The sequence below is a fragment of the Balaenoptera musculus genome, chromosome 10 (genome assembly GCF_009873245.2).
Source record: "Balaenoptera musculus isolate JJ_BM4_2016_0621 chromosome 10, mBalMus1.pri.v3, whole genome shotgun sequence".
Lineage (NCBI taxonomy): Eukaryota > Metazoa > Chordata > Mammalia > Artiodactyla > Balaenopteridae > Balaenoptera > Balaenoptera musculus.
Genome location: NC_045794.1, coordinates 30,136,897 through 30,159,461, shown reverse-complemented (window position 1 = coordinate 30,159,461; position 22,565 = coordinate 30,136,897). Strand labels below are relative to the sequence as shown.

Below are 22,565 nucleotides of genomic sequence, written 5' to 3'. Positions count from 1 at the left end.
TTTATCTGTAAGAATGAGGTAATACCTGCTAGTCTCAAAGAGTTATTATGGGGCTCAAATAAAACAACAGGATGTAAAAACTATTAAATTGAAAAATACTGTAAAGGTCTAACATATTATTATTTAGGTCCAAGTTCTCATATTCTGTTTCATCTACCAAATTCTACTCCAATCCATATTTTAATCAATACTTTCTCTTAGGAAGACATTCATTCACAGCTACTTAAACTTAATGTAAATTATGTAAATGTATTGCTACATGGGAATGTTTATATTTTAAGTCTTATCATTTTAATTATAAAATAATACTCATTACCTTTTAATAAATTTACACATCACATTATTTGTTGTGAAATGATAATAGTCACTAATTAATCTTAGTTTTCTGGAGTTTAAAATTTTTGTAGAAATTTCTGAAAATATAGGAAAGTTTTTAAAAAGTTAAAATCATCCATATTCTCACCATTCCAAGAACTGATGTTAACATTTTGGTGTATCTCTTCAATAATTTTTCAACGCATACTTTAGCAAAATTTGTATCAGGGTGTGTGTATTGCTTTGCTATCTATTCTTTGAAATGTGACAAGATATTAGGATCATATTTCAATGTTATTAAATATTTTTCTAACATGGTTTTTGCATGGCTCCATGAGTACTGTCTCATGGATTGTAATTGATTTATTTATCTAATCCCCTACCGTTAGATAATTATATTGTTTCCAACTTTTTGATAAGAATAGTTATTATTTGTTTAAAACATTATTAGTCAGGTGAGTTTTAAATTCATTGTATCATCATCCTCATAACCATCCTAGGGAAGTATATATTTTCATCTCCTTTTAATGGAGGATTTAGAGATTCTGTGAGTGAAAAAGCTGAGATGAGATTCAGTAAGTGAAAAAGCTGAGATGCAAACCTCAGTTTATTCCTTCCCAAGGAAGTCTGTGTACTTCCCCTCATGCCTCACTGCTTGGTCTCCTATTAAATGAAATGCAGACAGCAACAAATGTGTGGTTGGGTGAGTAGGAAGAGAAGGAGAGGCAAAGAGAGAGATGTTATCTCTACAGCCCATACAAAAAGTAGGACCTACTAATGTAGTGTGGGGTTGGTGGAGTTGGAGGTGAGCCCTAAAGGTTTCAGCCTTTATTAGCACCAGGACGGAAGAAGCATTAAAAATATGCCCTTACCAAATGCAGACTTTTAAAATCAGGTAATAATCAAACACAAATTGTCTGATTATTATATAAATGAGCCAATTAAAAACAGGTCATTAATTGATAGCTAATTTATATTTTCATTCATTTTTTTTAAAAGGGTCTTTTTTAAAAAATTAATTAATTTATTTATTATTTGTATTTTTGGCTGTGTTGGGTTTTCGTCGCTGCGCACGTGCTTTCTCTAGTTGTGGCGAGCGGGGCTACTCTTCATTGCAGTGGCTTCTCTTGCTGTGGAGCACGGGCTCTAGGCACGTGGGCTTCAGTAGTTGTGGCATGCAGCCTCGGTAGTTGTGGTGTGTGGGCTCTAGAGCTCAGGCTCCGTAGTTGTGCCTCATGGGCTTAGTTGCTCCGCAGCATGTGGGATCTTCCCGGACCAGGGATCAAACCCGTGTCCCCTGCATTGGCAGGCAGATTCCTAACCACTGGGCCACCAGGGAAGTCCCCTTCATTCATTATTAACATTCATTATTATGTACCCAGGCTTTGTGCTAGATATTGAAAATATAGAAAAGTGTAAATTTTGACTTTGAGTTTTTATCATTAAGCTGAGTTTTTATACTTAGGTTGCCCTCTTATTAAAAAATGACAGCATTATATTCAGAATTTTCTTTAAAATAATTTTGAAATCATTTAACTTAAAAGTTTGTACACAGCTATTTAACCATTTTAAAACATTGTAACTGTTGCAACACCAAATATAAAGTAAAACAATTTCATTAAAGAATATATAAGACACTTATTTGTAACATATATTCACTGATTTGTGTATATTCTGTCTCTAGTTGATTTCAACAGTGTCATGAATAATTTTGGTAGGCAGTGAAAAAACACAGAGCTGACTGTGCCTTCTAGAGCTCAGTAGTTGCAAATAATCTAGCACCTTCCTCTGAAACATTTGAACATATGGCAAAAGCGCTTAGTAATATAGTTTTGAGACAGAGACAGTAGGTAGTATTTTCTCCTTATAACCCTGTCTCAATCACCCTTGTGCCAAATTGACCTGGGAAATTTATTATACTGAAGTAGATAATTGTGTTCTTTATGGTTTAAATCAAATGGACTAAAGGAACTGGCCTAGAGGACTCTCTGAATCCCTTGTAGTCTCAAGAATCCAGGCTCTTTTAGGATCTTATCATTCAGTGTTATTACTGACAGCACATACATTATTTTCCTGTCATTATGAGGACCGCTTGAGCAAACAAAAGAATGTTTTTAATTATGAAACTCAGGTTTCCTTGGAGATTTCATCTTTTCCCATGCCATATTCAGGAGCCAGATATCTTTCAGCAAGTTAGGGGCAAGTTTGACTAACTATTCCTTACAAAGATTTGGAAATGTTATTATAGCATGATGAATGAGGAACGGGAAGGAAGGGAACCATGTTGCTTGCACATTTTAAGTTTCAAAGATGAGTTTACAGAGCAAGGATAACTAGTGCCTATTGACCAGAATGCAAGTAATCTAATTATCACTGGCACTTTTGAGCACTAAGAGTGTTACTTCAAATTTACAATTATTTAATCAGGAAATTTTAAAAATATCTTAAACACTAATGTTTGTGAACACATTTGTTAAAAAAGCCATACTTTGTAGCAATGTTGAAATACATTTTGGGAAACTTTTTAGCTTGCAAAACAACTCATTTAAAATGTTCCCTGTTTATTCTTAGAGTTGTCAAGTTTGCAGAGATGGAAGGTAGAATGGTGGTTGCTAGGGACTGGGAGGAGAGGGGAATGGAGTTAGTGTTTAATGGGTACAGAGTTTCAATTGGGGAAGATGAAAAAGTTCTGAAGGTAGATGGTGGCAATGGTTGCACAACAGTGTGGGTGTACTTTATGCTCTAGAACTGTACACTTAGAGATGGTTAGGGAGGTAAATTTTATGTTAAGTATTATTTACCACAATAATAAAATGTTTCCAACTTAAATATATTTTTATTCACTAGGGCAAAATTATTAGAAAGTGAAGCAGTGAATGAGAACCTTCGAAAAAACTTGACAAGAGCCACAGCAAGATCGCCATACTTCAGTGGATCATCAGCTTTCTCTCCTACTATACTATCCTCAGACAAAGAGACCATTGAGATTATAGATCTAGCTAAGAAGGATTTAGAAAAGCTGAAAAGGAAAGAAAAGAAGAAGAAAAAAAGGTAGTGCTATAAAATCACTGCTATACTGCTAATTACTTTTCAGGATATTTTAATTTGCAATTGCAATGAGTATACATAGCCTCATAAGTATATTAATAAGTGAAATGTCATTTAACATAGGTGACAATTATAATTATATACTTTTAAAGATTTATCTCTACTTGTATGTAAAAAAATTATTTATAATAATATGGTAGTGAATTTTATTTAGACTATGACAAGGTAAAATTACTATTAGAAATTATTTTATTATTTTTTCAAATAGCTGCTTTTGCATTCCATTCATCTTTTCTGCAAAGCTTGTTCTACCATTACTCAATATTTTCATTTTTTTCCATTTTCTAATACAATTAAATAGTCTCATTGATATATTCTGCTTCCTGTCTAGATTAGTTTAACTAAAGGCTAAACTAATTCATCAGACTGTCATTTAATATCATTTGGTCTCTTAAGTATTTTCTGCGGGCTCTAATTTGATTATGTGAAAGTTATTTATGTTATTTCAGGCTTTCTGACTCTTCCAACAAGGAGTTACTCAGCTTTTCACCGCTGTTCTAGGCTTCCTTTTCCTTGCATCCTGGTAATATCTCCCTCTGAAATCAACTGGATGCAAAGAAGAGGAGGAAAATTAAAATATGACCACTTGTAATCTGTGAGTGGTTAAAACCTCATAAATTGTTTACATGGTTACATATTGATTCCATGGTGCAGTCAAATTACTTACGTAGAATATATTTTGAACATACCAGTCAAATTAATTTTAAGCATTTTTGGCTAGATATTCCAAAGGGGGAAAAGATATCTTATTTGTCAAATAGCTTGTTATGGAGGTGCACTTTTTAGAATTACTATTGACATTTAGTCTAGCTGCTGCTTTGCTTAGTTTATTTAGAAATTTATTTTGACAACCAGGCATTTCTTCTTTGAATAGTCAGTTGACCAAAGCTATTAGAGGTTTAAACTCTCCAAATTAATTCTGCTGTTTGTCCTTGAGTTAAAAAGGACTGATTAGAATAATTAAAACAAGGAGTTGCACATCTATGGGTTAGGAGACACTGCAATTGAAATTGCATTCTTAAGATACTAATGTCTTAAAAGATGTTGCTCATGGATGGCTGATTATGGCAGCATTAAGAAATATATAATTAGTTCTTATGCAGGACAATTAAAACTGTAACAGTGTTCACAGAATTATCAAAACTGGTTTGACCCAACATACTGTGGAAATGAAAATGAGACTTCTGCACATGACTTATCATTTATTTGTAAAATTCAGTTGTGTAGTTGGTCAAAATGTGAAATGGTATGACTTGTTTTTAAAGGTGTAGGTGGTTTGTGTTCATGAATAATAAGTAAGGATAAACAAGGGTATATTTCACAAGGTCATGAGCTAATTCTGCTCTTTCCTTTTGAGGTAAATTTAGAGATGTTACCATAATCACCTGTTGGGTATGAATTATAAAAAACAGATGGGGATCCCAATAGAAACCTAGGCTCTTTGGACGTTTTTATAGTGATCATAGGTACCCTAAATTTATACCTCTGATGCAGGTTATTTCTGTGACAATGCAGGGTTGTAAGGTTTTTGACTGATAAATAGTACTATTTTACTCAGCTTGATAAAGCATTTCATTTATCACCAATAACTTTTAACTGTATGTAATGTAAATTTCTTTTTTAAAAATATTGGTAAGCTCTCATTTTAGCCAAAGGATTTGCTACAGTTGAAACAAAAAATAATAAAGAGTTTTTGTTGAAACAAAACATAATAAAGTGTTTAGAATGACAGCAGCTTTACTGAAGTTAGTGATTAGTCTTCTACAGGAACTCTATGGAGGCAGTAGCTTCTGTTTGGATGTATTGATTCTGGTTAAGTTGTATTACATGCCTCATATTTACTTATTTTATTTATCAAAGAGAACATTGCAAAATTTGGTTCTACCTCAACCTTTCATATATAGTAAGTAAGTTCAATTTAAAATTGTTTGGAACTTGGAACTAATTTTTCTCTAGAAAGTGTTAAAAATACATAATGTCCAGGTTTCCCAACTCACTCACATGAAATGATATTTACTCATTCTATAGTGTGGTAAGAGCAATTCAAAAGGGAATAGGAAAAGGAAAATAGGGGAAAGAAACTTCGTTTCCCTTCCATGAATGAAGACCAAACTTTGGGGGAAAATATGAATTTCTGCCTTAGCCATTCTCTCTTATTCCTACCTACTGACCTTCTGTGTCCCCATGCTACCTTGATCCATTCCTCCCTTATGAGGTCAGTTCTCATGTAATTCTTCCCTAGCCCGAAGTACTCCCAGTTTCAAAATCATCTACTTTCTTCTCTCATCTCCTTAAATTCAAAGTTGGAAACAAAGCCATCTGACTAAAGAAAGGAACTCATTCCAGTGGAAATGACTTATAACTAATAAAATTCCTCTAGGGATATTTGTAATTTTGAAAGAGGAAGCATTAATCCAACTATTGAAAATTTGGGCAGTAACCTCATGAAGAAAAAAAATTAAATAGTGTAGGGAAGATTTTTGTCACCCTTTTTTTTTTTTTAAAAAACATCTTTATTGGAGTATAATTGCTTTACAATGGTGTGTTAGTTTCTGCTTTATAACAAAGTGAATCAGTTATACATATACATATGTTCCCATATCTCTTCCCTCTTGCATCTCCCTCCCTCCCACCCTCCCTATCCCACCCCTCTAGGTGGTCACAAAGCACCGAGCTGATCTCCCTGTGCTATGCGGCTGCTTCCCACTAGCTATCTATTTTACATTTGGTAGTGTATATATGTCCATGCCACTCTCTCACCCTATCACATCTTACCCCTCCCCCTCCCCATATCCTCAAGTCCATTCTCTAGTAGGTCTGTGTCTTTATTCCCGTCTTGCCACTAGGTTCTTTGGCCTTTGGGTTCAGCTTTGCTCAGCTGTCCCAGTTCTCATAGCTACTTCTGTTTCTCCCATTGAATCCACAAATTCTTTAGAAGCTCCATGTCTTTTAATTTACTTTGTTTTGTGCTGTTAGCCTTTGGTTGTAGTGACTACAGGGCCTCTGACACTAAGTGTTGGTTGGTGTAGTGGCAACTGTATCATTTTTATGTCAGAAGCTTCATTTGTGTTCAAGGAGGATGCCATAAGTCCTGTTTTACATGAAATTTTCACCCTCTTGTCAAAGTCTTTATCTAAACTACAACCAATTGCTAAGATGTGTGGTTTAAAGGTTGGCTCTTCTTCCTTTCTGTGCTTATTTTCTGTTGAGCTGTAAAACAATCCAAAAGTGTAGGTAGTAAGAAAATAAGGAAGAATAATCGAATAGACTACATTGCCTATTTTTTTTAGTTACACAAATGTTAGAATGGTTAGCAAGATTTGTCATCCCCCCCCATTTAACTATGGAAGAGGTATTATAAATGGAACTAAATGAAATAAAGACTGAACTCCTTTAAATTATGGAGAAATATCAGATTATTAGTTTATATCTCTGCCCCTCTACTGTCATTTGGAACTATTGATTGCAGTGTTTTTTTAAAGAGACAATTGGGAAGGCACCTAAAGTTTATCTACTTATTAGCTCACATTATCCATATGTTTTAATATAGCTCTCTAGTGTAAGGTAAACAAAATTTCTTCATGTTGAAAATAGAAAATTTGGGTTTTTTGCCAGGGAACCATATCCTTTGAGTCATTATAGCTCATTATCATCAGTATAAGCCTAGATTAGACTTTTTTTTTACTTTTTTTGGTGTATATGGATAAAGAAAATTTACCATTCATACATTAATCCCCATATTTTTGGATATCTAGCTTTAAATGACTTGCATTGTAAAAAATTCACTCATTCATCAGACTGCATTATATTTGTATTTAGTGGTGTCAGGTTGAAAGTCTAGAAACACAGAGATTTCTTAGGCGATGGCTTTTCTTACCCTTTTCTAGCCATTATACTGGACATTTTGATCTCTGGTGAATATCACTCTGCAGAATTTTTTTCTCAGAAAGATTGCCAGTCTCTTCTTGCAATAGCAGTATAAAAGTCGATTGTGAAAAACAATCACAGGCCAGCAAATAAAAATCATGTTATAAAATTAAAACGAGAACTGCCTTGATGAAATAATTCATAACTAAGACTCAATCTCTTCACTTTAAAATACTGATGATTCTGAAAAAATATTTTTTTTTTTTTGGAATCCAGGCAGAAGTGTACTATATCAAGATTGCTATATGCTTAATCAGAGCCTAACACATCTATCTTTTTGTCTACATGAGAGATACTGGTATTCAGTACATTCCATTGAGTAAAGATTCCCAATTCTGTGTATTGAATATTCTTTAAATGTTAAAGCTTTTAAATACATATTTATAGTTTTTCTCATACTTTGCTGGTTGAAAAATAATCTTACTAATGGAAAGCACTACATTTCCCATTTTATTGCCACCTTTGCCTTATAAATATCCTTTTGGTAGTCTAGTAATTGGTACAGTGATATTAATTTTCAGTTAATAAAATTACAGTTTTCCACTGATATCATAACAATCATATTCATTTGACCATAATACCATTTCATGTATAATTTTGAAATATAATTTTTTTTAGATTTAGTGATGTTCACATGTAGTATATTGAAATAGAAAACAAGTTTAAAAATTAGTATCCTAGTATGTAGTATTAATGGTATTTTCATATTATGGTATAAAGGCATTACTTTTTGTAGCTCTTTTAATGATGCCATGAAAAGGTCTTTTGTAAAGGTTTACAAGGAAGAGAGGATATCATTGGAAGTAGGCTTTTTTTTTGGAAGCTGAGAAAATTGATCCATTTCAGGTTAAAAAAAGCAATGGCATCCAAATACTCTTACTGTTTATCAACTTTATAAATTGAGACTGTACATTTTACTGCTGAATAATTTCAACTGATAGTCTATATATACTCTTCTTAGATGTAATGCTGCTTGTTTTTCTTACTTTTTATTCATACAAAATGTATTGCCTTTTTACTGTGTATTGTCCTTTGATGATATCTTTTAAAATTTATTTTAAAGTCTTCAAGCTCATGTATCATTTTTACCTTCTTATCACTTTCGCTTTTTACTGTCTGGTTTGTCCTTCATTGGCTTGGCCTTCCAATACTGTGCCTCGTGATTTTGAAGGCTACAGAAACTTGAGGAAAGCAATCGAGAAGAAAGAAGGTTGGAATATTTCCCAGGTTTTTTATTAAAATGTCATTTAAATACTTAGTTGCCATTCAAAAGGATATATGCTGTAGAATTATAGATTGTTTCAGACTAGATTAGCTTGGTGCTCCTAAAAATAATGATGATTTTATAAAATTAACAAAAACACTGAAAATATAAAAAAATACTTTTTGAGAATAAAAGCCAGTGGTTATATGAATTAAAATTCAGGAATTTCATGTGAATTTAGAATAGATTATCATAATTTTGATGGCTAAAAATGGCTCAAGAACCCCACCCTTTGACTTTCAGAATATACCTTTCGGAAACTTGTAAACAGACAGGGAATTATTAATTCGGTGGGAATTCGCATTTTGTTGCAGCACATGCTAAGTCATGGGTGGGCTCATTCTCATCTCTTCCTTATTTTGTGTAATCTTTGTTGGGAAAACAACATTAAAATGGCAACAAAGTAAAAGGAAACTGTGGCCTTACTACAGATTTATAAGGCATATTTAAGGTTGAATTAGAAAAACAAGTTTTGCTTTTAAAATGTATCTGAAGTCAACATCAAAAACAGGATCTTCTCTTTTTTTTCCATTTGAAATTTGAGCAAAATTTAGAAGCACTACTTGTGAACTCCCAATATAATAAAAATTTGCATTTTATTCGTTCAGTATTATGATTATTTAACCAAGTATCAAGTAGTATTTTACTTCTTATTAGAACTTCTCTTTATAGATTTTTCTAACCATCTCATGATTACAGCATCAAAATGATTAAGAAAATAAACTGGTTTCAGAATAATATTAACTATTTTAGAAGCATCACATTATAATTTTATTTCTTACTAAAAATAAGCCTTTTGAAAACTTCTACTGTGCAACAATTAGTTAAACTAATCTCTTACTTTAAATAGCTGAAACCACAAATTATATTTTCTTTAAGTTATTTAATAATTTACATTCCACAATTATATCCTACATATTACATAGTATTCTAAGGTTTCTATAATTTATTCTAGGATTATATTTTAATTATATAGTTAAATTAAAATATAATTCCATAATTAAAATATAATTCTATCTGTAGGTCATCTTAGGACTCACCTAATTAGTTTATATTTAGGACATTATGTTTATCATTGGAGTTAAATTAGAGCATTAAAATGTGAAAAATTTTCTATTTTGAAAGGTTAAAATAAGATGCATAGTTAAAGTAGTGTAATGGAAACATTTTCCCACCTTAAAATAGTTAAGTCCTTTAAATATACTTAATGAATAGCATTTGCCTCCAATTTTTATATGATGCCTAATAGATAACAAAAGCAGAGTTGTTTGGTGTTCTAGGACAGGGCTTCTTAAACATGAATGTGCAGATAGATAACCTGGGGTGTTGATAAAATGAAGATTCTCACTCAGTAGGACTTACATGGAGCCTGAGATTCTACATATCTGACAAGCTCCTGGGTGATGCTGATGCTTCTCTGTCTGTGAACTGAACTTTGAGGCAATATTCCAGAATACTGGCTTTGGAGTCATGACACCTGGTTTTAAGTCCCCTGGAGTTGATAAGCTTCACCAGGCCACAGTTTCTTTTTTGGTTGTCAACAAAAATGTTGACATTGGTTGTCAAATGTCAAAGGGTTTAAATTACTTGATCACTAGTGTTCCTTCCAGCTCCAAGATTCTGATTCTATGTAAAGTGCCAACTTACATATTTTTCATTGCTGCTTAGATAGTTATTTTAGATATAAAATTTCCCCACTTTATTGAAGAAAACTTGAATATTTGCTGTACAATAATCATAAAGTATCAAATTGTGTACTTTAAAAGCTTAAGCCTTACGTGATTTATAAAGGTAAATTAATAATATAAAGTTAACAACTGCTGATTTTTCTGCATCAGAATTGGCACAAACAGCTTATAATACATGAGTTAACTTCATATATAAGTGAAAATAATATTTGTTAAGTTGGATTCTGGTGACTTGGAGGGTGTAGGAGGGTGTGTTAGGTCAGGTATTTGAAACAAGGTGGTTGTATGGCTATAAACCTGAATAAAAAGGAATTTGTATTGGAGCTTGAAGTAATGAAGGAACTGACAATAACAAAAATTGTATGCTGCAGAGTTGCAGGTGAGGAAGGGAGACTACATAGGGGAGGGGATAAGAAATGCTGATGGGAGATATCTTTCCTAACACATGCTCCTTTCTTAGTCTTAAGCCTTAGGCCTATCTCGAGTATAGCACTACTTGAGTACATGGTGCTGGCCTTTAAATCAGATGATTGGATGAAGGGGGAGTTTCTTTCTAGATTTTCATCTTGAAATGTGTGATGATGGAAAATGAACAGTCCTATTATAATACAAGTGATGTTAGATAGGCATTCAGTATATTCAACATTTTTCTCTAACAAGTGATTTAACAAACTCACGGAACCTTGTTATAGTTTACTTGATTCCTCTCCAGTTAAGAGGATTTTATTGATATTCCTACTGGTAGTTTCTTCTCACTCTAGAGATATGCTGTCTTCCATGCATCTTTATGCATTTTTCAATTTGTACTATTCTACTCCAACATAATTAGTGTGTGAGACACATAGGCAGAGGTTCCAAACAGAGGTGCTCATGCACAATCATAGAGATTAATATATTTAACAAATACTTCATGCACATTTATTATGCACATCCCTTGGGTACTGGGCATGTAATGCTGAGCCAAACAGACATGATCCCTTCCCTCATGAGGCTTACAGTCTAATGGGGAAGACAGAAATTACAGAAATAATTACCTAAATAAACATAAATTAAGAACTCTGAAAAGTGCTTACAAAGGAAAAATATTTGTGTTCATCTTGTTCTGAGTTCAGAAATGTCTTTGAGAATTGGAACCTAGAGTTAAACATTAGAGTTTAATAATAATACCAGTGCCTAAATGAGATTAATTTTTTAAACTAGAAGCTAAAAATAAGTCCATGTATTAGGGCAATTATTTAATGCAGCAGAATATCTGAAAGAAATGATAGCTGTTATAAAGTTATTCTGATAAAAATTTTAAGCTCTTTCTAGAAGAATTTTATTTGGAGAATATTGCTTTATTCAAGTATTCTTCTTATTCTTAATGATTTAAAAAGTTAACTATAGCACAAGAAGAAAATTTTCATATGTAGATTCATTTAAAGTTCACTTTCTTAATATTATTTAGCTTGATAAAATGTAGGAGTCTAATGAATGGAAGTGTAACTTCTGTGCATAATTGATGGTGGTTGCTAAACCCTGAAGGGTCAGAGTGATTTAACTATGTAAAAACTTTGCTCACTATAGAGTCTTCTTTTTCTCATGGCCACTAGGGCTGAAGTAATTAGTTTAGCTATAACATTATGTGACATTAGTATATATCAATAGTTAGGGCTGCTCTACTGATACCTGAAGAGGAAGCTTTTATTTGTATGGTGAATCTTGTGGCAGATCCTGGAATTTCCTATTCAATCAGGGGTCAGGCAGAACTTCAGACCGTTCTGATGTGCAGAGACCCATTTCTTTGAGAACATTATGAGAAATAGCCCTGTGCTACAGGTACGACCTAGGAGAAAAGAACCTGTACTATTCTATTACCAGGGGAGACTGAACAATGTGATGGATGCAGCCGGTATAGACAAACTTACTGTGGGCAGATGTATTCTGATCTTTAAATTTATTCTTAAATGTATTAGGACTTTAATAAAAAATGCAGTTTCTATATCTTTGTATTAAGATGAGAAAAATTTATATATTTAGATGAGAAAACAAAAATATTTTTTATTTCCATTGAATTTAATTTGCCTACATTCTAGTTGATTGAATGTTATGGTGACTAGTTCTTAGCTGTCTCATCAGGTGTCATGCTCCAGGGTATAATCTATTCCTCAGTGTTTCTAGAAAATAAGATTTTCTCCATTGATATAAATCACTGTACTATGAGTTGAATGGCAGTTTCAATTTTCCTCTGAAGCATCAGACATGATAACTTTGCTAAGTTAAATGATGATCTCTTCTAGTTTGTTTTAAAAAATAATGATGGTTTTTAAAAATCTGGGAGAAAAAAAGTGAACAATTTTCCTCTCTACTTTAACGTCATACACTTTTGCTTCTTTTTTTTTTTTAGTGTGGCTGGTAAAGAGGATAATACAGACACTGACCAAGAGAAGAAAGAAGAAAAGGGTATTTCAGAAAGAGAAAGCAATGAATTAGAAGTTGTAAGTATGAGAGAATAAACTTGTAAGTTTTAGTCCCTGGATTAGGTTGTTCTTGGTTGCTGATAACTGTACTAACTTATACGTAGAAAAGAGATTCGGTTATCGTACATCCATTTTAAATTGTGTCCTTGAGGACTTCTTTTCTTCAGAAATGTGAGCTATTAAATATTAGCAACTCACAATCTTGTGCACTGTGAAAGCATTGTGTATGGGGTGATAGAATACTAAGAGAGATGAAGTACTCTTTGATTTAAGACAGAATTATTGTAAAATAACCTTAAAATTGTGGATTGATATTTTTAACTTATGAAAAGTGAAATTTTTGTGCTCTTGTACTTTATACTCACAGTCTCTCTCTTTTTTTTTGCATTTATTCATTGAGACTATATTGTGCATATTAAATATAAAGCACCATAATAGAAGCTGGGGCAAAATTAAGTCATATGGCTAGGTACACTTCATAATATTGAGGGAGGAAGAAAAATTCTAACTCTGATTTTGTTTTTTTGTTTGTTTTTTATTGTTTATTTTTTAAATGAGTATAGTTGCTTTACAATGTTGCGTTAGTTTCTGCTGTACAGCAAAGTGAATCAGTTATATGTATATATATACATCCACTCTTTTTTAGATTTCCTTCCCATTTAGGTCAGCACAGATCATTGAGTAGAGTTCCCTGTGCTATACAGTAGGTTCTCACTAGTTATCTATTTTATACATAAGTGTATATATGTCAATCCCAATCTCCCAGTTCGTCCCACCTCCCCCCTTTCCTCCTTGGTAACTGTAAGTTTGTTCTCTACATCTGTGACTATTTCTCCTTTGCAAATAAGTTCATCTGCACCATATTTCTAGATTCCACATATAAGCGATATTATATGATATTTGTTTTTCTCTTTCTGACTTACTTCACTCTATATGACAATCTCTAGGTCCATCCATATCTCTGAAAATGGCAGAATTTCATTCCTTTTATGGCTGAGTAATATTCCGTTGTATATATGTGCCACATCTTCTTTATCCACTGTTGATGGACATTTAGGTTGCTTCCATGTCCTGGCTATTGTAAATAGCACTGCAATGAAAATCGGGGTGCATGCATCCTTTCGAATTATGGTCTTCTTTGGAAAGATGCCTAGGAGTGGGATTGCTGGGTCATGTGGTAGCTTTAGTTTTAGTTTTTTAAGGAACCTCCATAGTGTTCTCCATAGTGGCTGTATCAATTTACATTCCCACCAGCAGTGTAGGAGGGTTCCCTTTTCTCCACACCCTCTCCAGCATTTATTGTTTGTAGATTTTTTGATGATGGCCACTCTGACCAGTGTGAGGTGACTTGCTTTTCTCTAATAATTAATGATGTTGAGCATCTTTTCATGTGTTTGTTTGCCATCTGTATGTCTTCTTTGGTGAAATGTCTGTTTAGGTCTTCCACCCATTTTTTGATTGGATTGTTTGGTTTTTTTGATATTTAGCTGCATGAGCTCTTTGTATATTTTGGAGATTAATCCCTTGTCAGTTGCTTCATTTGCAAATATTTTCTTCCATTCTGAGGGTTGTCTTTTTGTTTTGTTTATGGTTTCCTTTGCCGTGCAAAAGCTTTTAAGTTTGTTTATATTTGTTTTTATTTTCATTACCCTAGGCGGTAGATCAAAAACGAGCTTGCTGTGATTTATGTCAAAGAGTGTTCTGCCTATATTTTTGGCTAAGAGTTTTAGAGTACCTGGCCTTACATTTAGGTCTTTAATCTATTTTGAGTTTATTTTTGTGTATGGTGTTAGGGAGTGTTCTAATTTCATTCTGTTACATGTAGCTGTCCAGTTTTCCCAGCACCATTTATTGAAGAGATTGTCTTTTCTCCATCGTATATTCTTGCCTCCTTTGTCATAGATTAGGTGGCCATAGGTGTGTGGGTTTATTTCTGGACTTTCTATCCTGTTCCACTGATCTATATTTTTGTTTTTGTGCCAGTACCATACTGTTTTGATGACTGTAGCTTTGCGGTGTAGTCTGAAGTTCAGGAGCCTGATTCCTCCAGCTCCGTTCTTCTTTCTCAAGATTGCTTTTGCTATTTGGGGTCTTTTGTATTTCCACACAAAGTGTAACAATTTTTGTTCTAATTCTGTCACACAGTTTCTCTTAATGAGGTAATCAGTTTGCTTTGCCAATATTGTGCTATTAATAGACACAAATGACATTTTAGGAAGAAAGTCAAGAAGTGAGTGATCATGAAGATGAGGAAGAGGAAGAGGAGGAGGAAGAAGATGACGTTGAAGGGGGTGAAAGCTCTGATGAATCAGATTCCGAATCAGATGAAAAAGGTACTTGTCCTTTGGTACAAGGACAAAAATTTATTTTGGGCACTTGTTTAAAACATGGCAGAAAACTCTTAACATTCTCCATTTCATCCTTGATGAAAGCACCTTTTATAATTGCTGGCCTATATATGCCCTCCAAGGCTCATGTTCTTCTCTTATTGGATTTAGTCATTGTGTAACTTCCATTCTTATTTGCTGCAAATGGTATCTCTTGTCCTTGACCAAATTGAACACTCTGTATCTTTTTGACCTTTTTTAATTTTTGGTATATTCAGGATATTTTCCTTACAGCTGCCAAGTGAATACTTGGATACAGACGATGGTTGTCATGCTCTTATTATAGCCTATCCCAGAATTTTTATTTTCCTCTTTTATAATAGCCAATTATCAGGCAGACTTAGCAAACATTACTTGTGAAATTGCAATCAAGCAAAAGCTGATTGATGAACTAGAAAACAGCCAGAAAAGACTGCAGACGCTGAAAAAGCAGTATGAAGAGAAGCTAATGATGCTGCAACATAAAATTCGGGACACTCAGCTTGAAAGAGACCAGGTGCTTCAAAACTTAGGTAAGAATTATATTTAATTCAAATTAAAGTTCAAACTAAATTGTCAAAATAGATTTTTATCCTGTCTTCCTTTACAAGAAAAAAATTATATTAGAAGTCACATTAAATGTTAATTTGTCCCGTTATGTTAAATATTACTGTTTATTTTGTTTTTTCATGCTGGTACCTGTCTAGGCTATTTAATTTTTTTTCCAAAGTTGTGGCTAATTGTTTTAATGCCTTGATTTATGCTGGGAACTTTTTTTAAATTAAAAAGATGAAAACTTCAATAATTGTTAAATAAGAGTAGATATTAAAAGGCAGAGTGATTGAAAGGCATCCTGGCCTCCTGAGGTTTGTATTTAGGAGGTAGTTCTTATCTAAGGTCATGAGTTGTAAATCTGTGAAATAAAAATCTGTGTCTCACACAAACAAATACAAATATTGTTTGGTCATTTAGGCTCAGTGGAATCTTACTCAGAAGAAAAAGCAAAAAAAGTTAGGTCTGAATATGAAAAGAAACTGCAAGCCATGAATAAAGAACTGCAGAGACTTCAGACAGCTCAAAAAGAGCATGCAAGGTTGCTTAAAAATCAGTCCCAATATGAAAAGCAATTGAAGAAATTACAGCAGGATGTGATGGAAATGAAAAAAACAAAGGTATTGATTATATTTTCCATTAACGGTAGATGTTGGTGATGCTTGTGTCTTTTGGGACCAAAAAAAATTATTGTGGTTCTTCCTGTATTCAATAAAAGGTAACCCAGTCTTAGAAATGATGCACTTCCTTTTGGCAGTTAAGTCATCTATAGTCAAAGTCTTTCTTTGGAGTAGCTGAAAATCCTGTGGTCAGCAAGCCTTCTCTGACTTTAAAAACAAAACAAAACAAAACAAAACTCTTATACAAACTTAACAAAAATATAAAATATTTCAAACATGCAAGAAAGCACAGATAATAACATAATGAACAATATATCCACTGTCTAGTTTAAGGTATTAAACATTGCTGATATGCACAAAGCTTCCAATATATCTCTTCCTGATCATATTCTCTTTTCCCTGAGAGGTAACCACTATCTTGAATTTGGTGGTTGTCATTCCCATGAATAGAAAAGTACAAGTTTTCTTCCCTTGACCAGAAAGAGTATGTGAATTCTAATCTGTTATTGTTTTTGTGGTGGAACGGATTATTCTTAACTTTTGGCATGAAAATCAATGTTGTTTCCTTAAAATAGGAAATGTGGAAATGATTTAAGAAGTAGATTATTATGTTGTGTAGTTGCTGATGACAGCAAAAATAGCTAAAATAACTAGGTGCTTACTATGTGCCAGGCACTGTTATAAGCACAGTGCAGGTATTAACTCATTGAATTCTCAGAGGAATCCAATCCCATAGAACTATTACCTCCATTTTATAGATGAGAAAACCAAAGTCTAGAGTTGTTAAGTAACTTGTTCAAGGTCACACAGCTACTGATAATAAGTTAGATACCAAAAAATCATTCAAGTTATAGAACAGCTGGACGTTGAATATAAAAAGCATAGAACACTAAGCAATTGGATAGAAGTATGTTAGAAATATATTAGAAATATAAATATATTAATCTTACAAAAATAAGAATTGACCATTTAATGTGTAGCAAAACTCCACATTTTTTTCTTGTTAAATATTCAGAATCCTAAGAACATTTTTCCATACATGTGATTTATTTAATGAATATTGTGATAGGGTAATCACAATAGATGTATTTACCTAATATTTTAGGTTCGCTTAATGAAACAAATGAAAGAAGAACAAGAAAAAGCCAGATTGACAGAGTCTAGAAGAAACAGAGAGATTGCTCAATTGAAAAAGGATCAACGTAAAAGAGATGTGAGTGGACTTTAGCTCTCAGTTATGTAAGAACATTGTACATCAACAAGATTGTTCAATAAATGAAAGAAATTTTTTGATAACTTTATTAAATACAGTTAAGGACAATAAATAAGCATTTTATAATTTGGCATTTATTATAGTATGTGGATTATAGTAATTCCATATAAAAGTTTATGAAAAAACACTGTAATATTATTATAAATTTTATTGGAGGCGTATTTCCTAGATGATCAGATGGAAGAAAATGACAAATAATGACTGGTTATTTCTAGGGAGACCAAGGAAGTAGTTGCAGTATTATATAAGATAGTAATTTTAAGATGGTTCCAAAGACAGCTTCCACTAGAGATGTTTATAAATGTTCCTGGAATAATAACCAGGCTTCACTAGAAGAGGCTTTACTAAGGGCTATAAAAATTTTCATATTCTTTGACCCAAGAATTCTGCTTCCATGAGCTCAGACTAAGTAAATAATTTAAACTAAGACAAATTACAGTGTGTTAAAATCTTCACTTTAAGGTTATTTGCAGTAATGAAAACTGTAAAATCAACTAAGATGTGTGTCAGTAGGGGTAACAGTTAAATAAATTATGGTTCATCCCATTTAAAAGGTGGTTATTCATTCATTAAAAATTAGGATTTGGAAACTGCATAGTAAAATGAAAAATGACTATGATTTCACATTAAGTGTAAAGTAACATTTTATATATGCATGCTTGTTTACAATGAGGGAAAAATTTGAAGGATACATATCAATATGCTAAATGTGGTTGTATTAGGGTTATAGGTTATAGTTGATTGGATTTTTTTCTTTCCAAAGTTTTGGCAATATAGTTATTTCTTATGACATTTTTTTCTTAAAAAAAAGAAGTCATCACCTTCCTTTCCACAATATCAGTTAGGTTTCAGCCCTTGTTCTTTTTTTCTCACCAACTTTTTCTAAATTCGCCCTGAAGAAAACATAAACATACAGGATATTTTAGAAAATAGAAATCTACTTTGGGGGGTAAAGAGGAAATTAAGGGGATAGAGAATAGTGAGCAATGAGATAGAAAAGTAGATATTTTAGCCAGATGACTCCCATATTTATCACTGTATTTATTTATTTATTTTCCCAGGATATTAATGTATTTTAGTAATCAGTCTATTTTATCACTTTCAATTCCTGGGCATTTTAGATCTTGTTTATACCAATACGTTCCTACTGGAATCGAGTAGAAGTACATTTTGACATATTGTCTAGTCTTTTTTTTTCTGCTTTTTAAAAAAAACAAAATTTATATGCCATAAAGTTCACTGTTTTAAACTATACAATTCAAGATTTTAGTATATTCACAAATTTGTGCAACAATCACCACTCTAATTCCAGAACATTTTCATCACTCCAAAAAGAAACCCCATACCCATTAGCAATCACTCTCCATTCCTCCCTGCCTCCTAATCTACTTTCTGTCTATGGATTTGCTTATTCTAGACATTTTATAAAAATGGATCATACAATATGTAGCCTTTTGTGTCTGGCTTCTTTCATTTTAGCATGTTTTCAAGGTTCATCCATGTTATAGCATGTATCAGTAGTTCATTCCTTTTTATGGCTGTATGTATAGAGCACATTTTGCTAATCCATTCCTCGATTGGCTGGCATTTAGGTTGTTTTGACTTTTGGGCTATTTATTTTGTTTTTAATGAAAACTTTTGGATAACAGGAATAATTTCCTTACAATATATGCTACCTATTTCTTTATTACTAATTCATATGATTTATAGAGAGATTAATATTGAACAATTAACTCCTGGGATTGAACTTTTGAATCTTATCCACAACATATGATGTCTCTATTCTATTATAAAGATCAGAGGCTGGCTAATCACATACAAAGCTACCATTTCAGATGTTCTCCTCCCTTTAATTTGTTGCTTTGTGTGCATATTCAACTCCTGTTTATATTGTTTCTTGTAATATTCAACTTTGAACACTTAGAGAACCAAATATGTTTGTACATCATACAAAAAAAAATGAATGAGCTTGAGATTTGATTTTTAATATGAAGAAATTAAATGTAGTAAGAAGCTTAAAACTATAGGTTAATTTTAGTTTTTGATAGTTCATTCATTTAAAAAAAGGTTTATTAACTTTGCTTCTATGTCTATTATTGTGAAGGCAATTAAGATATGTCAGTGATAAGACAGCTTCCTTTTCTCAAAGAATTCCCATCTGATAACATAAGAATGTGTATAAACTTGAGATGTATCATCTGTTTGAATTTGGGATACAGAACATGGAGAGTTATTTGTTACATCACAGAATTAAAGCCCTAGAAGTGACATTTGTGATCAAGGCTATCTGTGATCAAGACTATTGTGATCAAGATTATTTCCTAAATTATATCCCTAGAAAGTGGCTTAAAATAATTAATAATTAATTGTCTTTATCATATAGACTACCTAAAAAACAAATTGGTAGCCAGTTTATTTTATTGTCCAACAATAAAACATTTATTTCCAATGTTATTTGGAAATAACATTTCCAAAGTTACTATAAAGTGCTAATACAATTAATATATATTCTCCCTATGTTTAAAATAGTTTATAACTACTGTATATATTGTAAGATGCCTCTTAGAATATTGAAAATATTCTAAGCTGTGTTTTTTCCTAATCATGCCTTAGCCAGCAACCAAAACAAAATGTCCTGCAAAAATGAAATGAGACAATATTTGTAAAACGTTTAGAAAAGTATTTGTATATAGTAAGCCCTATATAAGTGTTTGCTAAATAAAAGTATGTGTCACAGAGATAAGTTTTTATTTTCAGAGAGAAATGGCTATATAAGTATGCCTTTGTGTTTACTGGAATAAAATATCTATATCTGTAGTAATGGATGCAAGCTGAGTGTTAGCTCAGATGCTGCTAAGAACCCTTACAGTTCCCAGTGGAATGGGGAAACATGTTAATGCAGGAGTAGGAAGTATTATATCTCTCAGTTTCCTATTTTAACTTATTCAATATTATTTTATAGCATCAACTTAGACTTCTAGAAGCCCAAAAAAGAAACCAAGAAGTGGTTCTTCGTCGCAAAACAGAAGAGGCAAGTTGACCATTTGGAGGAAACATTCTGGCTTTGAGATAAATGATGTATTTCTATAGACTAAGAGCATGAGTCAATCTCTGTTGCTATTTCAGGTTACAGCTCTTCGTCGGCAAGTAAGACCCATGTCAGATAAAGTGGCTGGGAAAGTCACTCGGAAGCTGAGCTCATCTGATACCCCTGTTCAGGACACAGGTTCCAGTGCAACCACCATAGAAACAGATGCATCAAGGGCTGGAGCCCAGCAGAAAATGAGAATTCCTGTGGCAAGAGTCCAGGCCTTACCAACACCCACGACAAATGGAACCAGGTCAACATGATTCTTCTGTCCCTCCTGACATAATCTTTGCATTACTGAATGTTGAACTTAAATGAAAAACAGCTCATTATTTGGCAGTACATAATCAAATAAGCAAATAAGTAACTATGTTTGTCTGCTTTTATATGATTCTAGAAAAAAATATCTGAGGAAAGGATTGACAGGCCGAGTGTTTACTTCTAAGACAGCTCGCATGAAGTGGCAGCTTCTTGAACGCAGGGTCACAGACATCATCATGCAGAAAATGACTATTTCCAATATGGAGGCTGATATGAATAGGCTCCTCAAGGTGTGGAAAATAGAAAGTAGATATGCTCTCCCTTAACTGTTAATTTTAGTTTTCTAAATTTGGTCCCTGGGTAAATTGAATACTTGCCAAGTTTTTTTTTGGGGGGGGGTGTTTGCATTGTATATGAATAGATGAATATCATTTCTTTCTTTTTTTTAAATTTTTTTATAGAGCAGGTTCTTATTAGTCATCAGTTTTGTACACATCAGTGTATACATGTCAATCCCAATCGCCCAATTCATCACATCACCATCCCCACCCCCCACCCCGCGGCTTTCACCCCTTGGTGTCCATGCATTTGTTCTCTACATCTGTGTTTCAACTTCTGGCCTGCAAACCGGTTCATCTGTACCATTTTTATAGGTTCCACATACATGTGTTAATATACGATAATTATTTTTCTCTTTCTGACTTACTTCACTCTGTATGACAGTCTCTAGATCCATCCACGTCTCAACAAATGACCCATTTTTGTTCCTTTTTATGGCTGAGTAATATTCCATTGTATATATGTAACACATCTTCTTTATCCATTTGTCTGTCGATGGGCATTTGGGTTGCTTCCATGACCTGGCTATTGTAAATAGTGCTGCAATGAACATTGGGGTGCATGTGTCTTTTTGAATTATGGTTTTCTCAGGATATATGCCCAGTAGTGGGATTGCTGGATCATATGGTAATTCTGTTTTTAGTTTTTTAAGGAACCTCCATACTGTTCTCCATAGTGGCTGTATCAATTTACATTCCCACCAACAGTGCAAGAGGGTTCCCTTTTCTCCACACCCTCTCCAGTGTTTGTTGTTTGTAGATTTTCTGATGACGCCCATTCTAACTGGTGCGAGGTGAACCTCATTGTCATTTTGATTTGCATTTCTCTAATAATTAGTGAAGTTGAGCAGTGTTTCATGTGCTTCTTGGCCATCTGTATGTCTTCTTTAGAGAAATGTCTATTTAGGTCTTCTGCCCGTTTTTGGATTGGGTTGTTTGTTTCTTTAATATTGAGCTGCATGAGCTGTCTATATATTTTGGAGATTAATCCTTTGTCCGTTGATTCATTTGCAAATATTTTCTCCCATTCTGAAGATTGTCTTTTCATCTTGTTTATGGTTTCCTTTGCTGTGCAAAAGCTGTGAAGTTTCATTAGGTCCCATTTGTTTATTTTTGTTTTTATTTCCATTACTCTAGGAGGTGGATCAAAAAAGATCTTGCTGTGATTTATGTCAAAGAGTGTTCTTCCTATGTTTTTCTCTAAGAGTTTTATAGTGTCCGGTCTTACATTTAGGTCTCAAATCCATTTTGAGTTTATTTTTGTGTATGGTGTTAGGGAGTGTTCGAATTTCATTCTTTTACATGT

The 22,565-nt window shown here is 33.1% G+C and overlaps 1 protein-coding gene across 16 annotated transcripts in view; it reads left to right on the top strand.

Moving 5' to 3' along the window:
• Positions 1–22,565, top strand: part of KIF21A (kinesin family member 21A) — a 175,239-nt gene that overhangs the window by 112,443 nt on the left and 40,231 nt on the right. For 9 of the 16 annotated variants that reach the window (XM_036865506.1, XM_036865517.1, XM_036865516.1 and 6 more), the window contains exons 11-20: positions 3,163–3,366; positions 8,522–8,560; positions 12,689–12,779; positions 14,977–15,094; positions 15,472–15,660; positions 16,100–16,299; positions 17,405–17,512; positions 20,535–20,603; positions 20,699–20,913; positions 21,058–21,211. In XM_036865506.1, coding sequence (XP_036721401.1) covers positions 3,163–3,366; positions 8,522–8,560; positions 12,689–12,779; positions 14,977–15,094; positions 15,472–15,660; positions 16,100–16,299; positions 17,405–17,512; positions 20,535–20,603; positions 20,699–20,913; positions 21,058–21,211 — 1,387 coding nt within the window. The remainder of the gene's footprint in view (positions 1–3,162; positions 3,367–8,521; positions 8,561–12,688; positions 12,780–14,976; positions 15,095–15,471; positions 15,661–16,099; positions 16,300–17,404; positions 17,513–20,534; positions 20,604–20,698; positions 20,914–21,057; positions 21,212–22,565) is intronic. The other 7 variants (XM_036865512.1, XM_036865519.1, XM_036865511.1 and 4 more) reach the window with 1 other exon arrangement.